The 6,940-nt window shown below is 41.2% G+C and overlaps 1 protein-coding gene across 1 annotated transcript; it reads right to left on the reverse strand.

Moving 5' to 3' along the window:
- Window positions 1-1,066: 1,066 nt before the first annotated feature.
- On the reverse strand, window positions 1,067-6,067 carry LOC118560859 (tubulin beta-4B chain-like). Its single transcript, XM_036132378.1, has 7 exons — window positions 5,926-6,067; window positions 5,574-5,682; window positions 3,197-3,307; window positions 2,408-2,652; window positions 1,971-2,293; window positions 1,537-1,881; window positions 1,067-1,466 (listed from the first exon to the last, which is right to left on the reverse strand). The coding sequence occupies exons 1-7, from the start codon at window positions 5,980-5,982 to the stop codon at window positions 1,319-1,321; spliced, it is 1,338 nt and encodes a 445-aa protein (XP_035988271.1). The 5' UTR covers window positions 5,983-6,067; the 3' UTR covers window positions 1,067-1,318.
- Between the last annotated feature and the right edge of the window lie 873 nt (window positions 6,068-6,940).

Raw genomic sequence — 6,940 nt, forward strand, 5'->3', positions numbered from 1 at the left:
GCTCTAAGTCTAATTCAAATGAATGGAACCTTCAGCCATGACATCAGATTTGATGTTCCTCGAGTTAAGCTTCTCAAAACCTTGTTATCTTCAAAGACTTTTAAATGACGTGAAGGCCATCCACAGGACTTCCAGCAAGAAGTTAGCACTCTTCCTCTGGCCAGACCTGAGCTTTAATTCTCTCTGACACTAACCGAGTCATCCAAATTGGTTGCCACAGGGTGATATATACAAAAACTTTAGAAGTCAAAAAAAGAAAAGGAATCCAAATTTCAAAGTTTCTGCCATGATAATGACATTGATTTAGGCTATTTAACAAAACATTCGACTCAGAGAAAATCCTATCTTTTAATTAGGTTTCTGTACTTTTTAATTAGGTGGGCTTTATTTGAAATTATTATTATAGTCAATAGGCAAACATTTAAAAGAAAAAACTGCATTCATCTAATAGACAAAAAAGTCATTAAAACATGGGGTACGGACAATCAGATTTGTTTCCAAGTAAACAGTCCACATACTCAGTCAGTAAAACAACAACACTGGATGCTTTGTTATCCTTTAAAAACACGTTGAAGAAGTCTTGCTGGTTTTGGAGAATGCTACAAAGCAATGTTAAATACTGTTGTTTTGTTTGAAATTGTAATATGTCCTTGAATTTTAAGTAATGACTTTTCAAAACGTAAAGGCTGTGACATTATAAATTAGATACTACATTCACTATAAAGCTTTGCAATCATTATGGTCCCATGCATTTATTGACAGATCCAGAATAGAAAACAAGCTTCCATTTAGTGTGCATATGCTGCCATCATGTGGTTGTAGTTGTTAGTCATGCAACCAGAGCACGCTTCCTGTTTTTTGTTGTTTGCCTGATTATGTAATCAAACCATGGCAGACACTGGGCACGCATTGTGGAATATCATACTATTCTTGTTGTTCATTAATGCTTCACAGGAATTTGAAGCATTCATACTTACTTAATAAAAAGTAGATGGCGTTAGAACCCCTTGAGATTGAATTGTAGCTACACACCTGTGACTGGCGGGAACAATAATCCAGAATAGCAGCAAATTAGAAATCTTTATTTAATACTTATGAACAGACCAGAAAAAAGCAGTAACTGTTAAAAAGGGTTAGCACTTTACTGCTAGTCAGTGTAACCCATAAAACCATCTGGACTGTCTGAGAGAAAAACCTTAAAACTTTCAAAACCAGTAGAACTGTCGCTATCCATTACACTTGTCAGTGTTTTGAAACTTGGATTAAAGCAAGAAAAGCCGACATCTGCTTATTGGCTACGCCTAAACAAAGTCGCTGCTTAGGCCATGTCTTCGTCACCCTCTTCTTCAAACTCTCCCTCTTCTTCTGCGGTGGCCTCCTGATACTGCTGGTACTCGGACACCAGGTCGTTCATGTTGCTCTCGGCCTCGGTGAACTCCATCTCGTCCATGCCCTCGCCGGTGTACCTGTGACGACACAACTTTAGGATCTACACAATGCCCCGGGACACCACGTGGCTCACTGCGCTCTACTCACCAGTGGAGAAAAGCTTTGCGGCGGAACATGGCGGTGAACTGCTCAGAGATGCGCTTGAACAGCTCCTGAATGGCTGTGCTGTTTCCAATGAAAGTGGCAGCCATCTTGAGGCCACGCGGCGGGATGTCACAGACCGCCGTCTTCATGTTGTTAGGGATCCAGTTGACGAAGTAGCTGCTGTTCTTGTTCTGCATGTTCAGCATCTGCTCGTCCACTTCTTTAATCGACACGCGGCCTCGGAAGATGGCAGCTACTGTGAGGTAGCGCCCGTGGCGTGGATCACAAGCTGCCATCATGTTTTTGGCATCAAACATCTGCATGGTGAGTTTAGGAACTGTCAGAGCCCTTGAAAAGACAGACATTCAGATGAAATTAAGATTTTTTTCAGCACGTGTTAACAACATAAAAAAGGTGGATTTGGGAGCCGCCTCTACCTGTACTGCTGGCTGCCTCGGCTCGTCAGCGGGGCAAAGCCTGACATGAAGAAGTGCAATCTGCGGAACGGCACCATGTAGATGGCCAGTTTCCTCAGATCAGCGTTGAGCTGACCAGGGAAGCGTAAACAGGTGGTTACGCCGCTCATGGTGGCTGAGACCAGGTGGTTTAGATCACCGTAGGTGGGTGTGGGCAGCTTTAATGTACGGAAGCAGATGTCGTACAGAGCCTCGTTGTCAATGCAGAAGGTCTCGTCGGTGTTCTCGACCAGGTGGTGGACAGAGAGGGTGGCGTTATAGGGCTCCACCACAGTGTCCGACACCTGTCAGGGGGAAAACAAAGGAAACCATGACTATGGAAGCTGATTTAACATTAGGAGGAAGCAGCTATTAGGCCCAGCATTATATCTGAACATATTTGAATGCATGATATAAACCTTAGGTGAAGGCACAACACTAAAAGTGTTCATGATGCGGTCTGGGTACTCCTCTCGGATCTTGTTGATTAGGAGCGTGCCCATGCCGGAGCCTGTGCCTCCTCCGAGGGAATGGGTGAGCTGGAAACCCTGCAGACAGTCGCAGCTCTCAGCCTCCTTTCTCACCACATCCAGAACCGAGTCCACTAGCTCAGCTCCTTCGGTGTAGTGGCCTTTAGCCCAGTTGTTACCAGCACCACTCTGGCCTGTTACACAAAATACCAAAAAGAAAAGTCAGCTTACGTTACAACAAATCACATTGAGAAGACAGTTTAAGGGGCTTCCATGACTAGTAGTTTTAATTAATGACATCTGTACAGATTTGCATCCATTTTCCACATTTCATAATTTGGGATATATTCTTTAAACAAATGTAATGGTTATAGTAGCCCTTAGTTGCGGTCTACTGGTGGGTTGTACGTGTAAATCAACAGCATGTCTGCACGTTAATGTAAAGGTTTTATTTATCCAGCATGGCCTATCAGCCTAACTTCTTCCTGTCTTAATCAAATCTGTTTAGATTTCCTTACATTTTAAATGAATAGCTTTAAAGAAACATTTTCATTGTGTGCATAAATTAAATAAGACTCTTTTGTTTCCAGTTCAGATGCCTCGTGTTGCCTGGAAACATTGTATGTGGGAAAAGTTGAGGAATTCATAATTGCATTAATGTTTCGGTTTTGTGTAGCCACCCTATATTGTGATTTGCCTTTCTTATTCAAAATAAAATGCTTACAGTAATATACTCACCAAAAACAAAATTGTCAGGTCTAAACACCTGCCCAAATGGACCAGACCTCACAGAGTCCATAGTGCCTGGCTCCAAGTCCACCAGCACAGCACGGGGGACATACTTTCCACCTAGGATTAGTGGAGGAGTACATAACATAAAAATAGCCTTGTCTTTTTGACAAGAGAGTTGGACAGGAGTGTTTATTTTAAAAATAAAAAAATCTAGAAAGTTTCTGGGGGTAAAAAGAAAAATATTAAATTAAAATCTATGCAGATATTAATTCTAAACGGTTTGCAGGACAAGAATCACGTACCATTTTCCCCATCAACTGTAATTACAAAAAAAGGCCAACCAAGTCAACATCGATGAGAAAACCGTTTAGGCCGTGGGCCAGAATCTGTAGGACGCTTCCTTAAGAAGTTTCGTATGAACTGTCAGGGGGCAACTTTCTTCCACCAGGATAAGTTGCTACACATAGCAGTGATCTCAAAACACCAATGTTCCCACGTTTTCGCTTGCACATTAATAAGTTATAGCCGATAAAAAATCTAAACTGTGGCGCTCCGGTCCAAGAGGTCACGTGATTCGATTTTTGCTGCTCAGCCAATCAGATCGCTGTATTGTCAGCTGTGCGCGTTCATCAGTTCATCATGGCTGCGCTCGTAAGATGTTTGTATGCATTTGTTTCCAGATGAAGAAAGCCCAATAATAGCATTTTCTGGCGCCAGCTGGCAGAGATCTTGATGGCAAGAAAAAAATAAATAGCCCAGACCATCTGTCCATCCATCCATCCATCCATCCATTTTCTAACAGGCTTATCCCCGCTGGGTTTGCGAGGTGCTGGTGCCGAGCTCCAGCTGTCAATGGGTGAGACGCGTTGTATAAACTCGTTGTGCCAAACGAGTTATCCCCTTCGGAATTTGTAGAATTTTGTATTGTATTTTTGAAATCAATAAAAGTTTTAACCTCCAGCTTTGTGAAGTCTAAATATTTTAAACATCACATTCTAGTAAAATGAAATTTATTTTTTTTAAACTCCTAATACGTTGTTCTATTTTTAAAAGAGACATATCTCGTTTTCTTAATACGGTTAATATCTCGATAAGGTTCTTGGTTGAATTAAAATCTTATTAAATCTGATAATTTTGGCTGTGCCTTTATTCAGTGTTCATTTGATCACACGTGAAATCCGCTTTATATAATCTATTCATGCGGGTTTAGCTACCAAAAAAGAAAAAAAGAGAACCAGCAGACAGCTGTGATGGACTTAGGAAGGTGGATTTTGGTTTCAGCAGACAGACATTCGACAATCTAATAACATAAAGCTAATATTTTCGTGACACATCTGGAAATGACCGTTTTCTTTCTCATAACGTATTATACTGGATGGATGGATGAACGATAATGTAACGACACCATTGCTATATTTCGTTAAGAAAAGTAAAACATCCTCATTTCCACGCCTAATAGGTTGGAAATGAGGCGGAGTTGACTAGATTCATTCTTCCAGCTGAATGCGCTCTTGGCGCAGGGAATACAAATTCTGGCGGGGATAAGTCGTTTGGCACAACGACACCTGTGCTATCCTAGCGCAGCAGGTCTTGGTGATATCACAGTAAATTGGGCAAAAGTCTGGACTATTTCTGCCCTGCGATGGACTGGTGACCTGTCCAGTTTATACAACGCCTCTCGCCCATTGACAGCTGGAGATAGGGACCGGCACCTCGCGAACGCAGGGATAAGCGTGTTAGAAAATGAATGGATGGATGGATGGATGAATGGATGGATGGATGGATGAATGGATGGATGGATGGATGAATGGATGGATGGTCTGGGCTATTTATTTTTTTCTTGCCATCAAGATCTCTGCCAGGTGGCGCCACAAAATGCTATTATTGGGCTTTCTTCGTCTGGAAACAGACACAACAGAAACAACCATCTTACGGGCGCAGCCATGATGACGTAGTAAACTCGCTCAGCTGACAATACAGCGATCGGATTGGCTGAGCAGCAAAAATCGAATCACGTGACCTCTTGGACCGGAGCGCCACAGTTTAGATTTTTTATCGGCTATAACTTCTTAATGTGCAAGTGAAAACGTGGGAACATTGGTGTTTTGAGATCACTGCTATGTGTAGCAACTTATCCCGGTGCAAGAAAGTTGCCCCCTGACAGTTCATACGAAAAGTCACCGTACAGATTCTGGCCCACGGCCTAGTTAGCAACTGTTAGGCATGGTTCTAGGTCGTCATGGTAACGGTTCCTTAGTGAATTCAAACTAGAGAATGCGAAGGCCCTCTGGCGGGCGGTAACGGTACAAAAACGTTTCCAGGAGATATTAAGTCACTTCGAGCTCCACTAAACTTCAGCGCATTAAAACAGCTCGAAGCAAACCTGACGCCTCGTTGTAGTATACGTTGATCCGGTCCAGCTGCAGGTCACTGTCTCCATGGTATGTCCCGGTTGGGTCAATGCCGTGTTCGTCACTGATCACCTCCCAGAACTAAAAACGCAGAAAGAAAAAAAAAACTCAAATAATAATTCAAATAATAATTTGAGCTGCCAGACTTACCAAAGGTAACATAAACCAACGGCTATCGTTAACTCTTTAGTTAACGGCTACATTAGCTTTTTCTGTTTAGCTAGCTAACGGTAGTTTAACAGCCCGCACAAACTAAATATAACTTTTCACACGGGCGTCCCAACGAATTTAACCTTCAACTTTTACACATAAGAATTTTCTAACCTTCGCTCCAATCTGGTTGCCGCATTGGCCAGCCTGCAGATAAACTATTTCTCTCATTTTTATCCAAGTAAAGGCTTTCGGGTCGTTCCACGAACTGTCGATGTTGCGCTTTCTCTGCTACCAGGTCTCCCGCAAACGGACAGGGCGGGGACGTTGACCAACGGTCGCACGAGCACCCGGTCACCTTGGTAACCAAAATTATCCATTTAACAAGCTCCTTCGTGTTTTTTCTTGAGTAGTTTCCAGCAAAACGTGTTTAAAAACCAATTTCAATGGTGATTATTTGTTATTTTTTGAAAAAATTTGATATAGTGCTTGAATCAGGGTTCATACACCTTTTCCAAAGTCAAAATCAAGCACTTTTTAAGCACTTTCAAGATCCATTTTAAAACTTTTTCCAGCACCTTACACCACCGTAAACATACCATTACATAGTCAAAATTATTAGTGTTTTCATCGCATTAAAAGAGATGCTATAAACAACCAAAATTGTGTTAGCAGAAGGATCAGATATTTAAGCAAAACACAAGTTTAAATTTTTCAAAACGTATCAGTCTACGTAGACGTTGCTTAATATCTAACCTGCCTGAGACAATATAAAAACAGTTACCTCAAACAAAATCACTCAACAGGTTCACTTCACTTTCAATTAATTTATTGAAAATATAAAAATGCAAACATTCGTCTTTGAGCTAGACAGTCAATTAGATTCAGCTCATTGACCTTTTTTGAAAATATTGTGCAAATATAAACAACTTGAGTTTTAAAATACACAGAATTAACAACACAAAATAGTGCAAATGTATATGTGGCAAAAAGTACTACATGTGCTTTATAAAGATTAGGCCAAAAGTTGCATTTTATGTATATGGTCTATAACCTCAAAGTGCATATTTTATTTAATTGAATTTAACAATCAACTCAACAAGATGGGTAAATGTAAACAAATCAACTTAAAGTTCACTTCAGTGGCCTTTATCCACTCCTGTTGGAAAAAACCAACAAACAACAACAA

This window comes from Fundulus heteroclitus, unplaced genomic scaffold, assembly GCF_011125445.2.
Source record: "Fundulus heteroclitus isolate FHET01 unplaced genomic scaffold, MU-UCD_Fhet_4.1 scaffold_498, whole genome shotgun sequence".
Classification (NCBI taxonomy): domain Eukaryota; kingdom Metazoa; phylum Chordata; class Actinopteri; order Cyprinodontiformes; family Fundulidae; genus Fundulus; species Fundulus heteroclitus.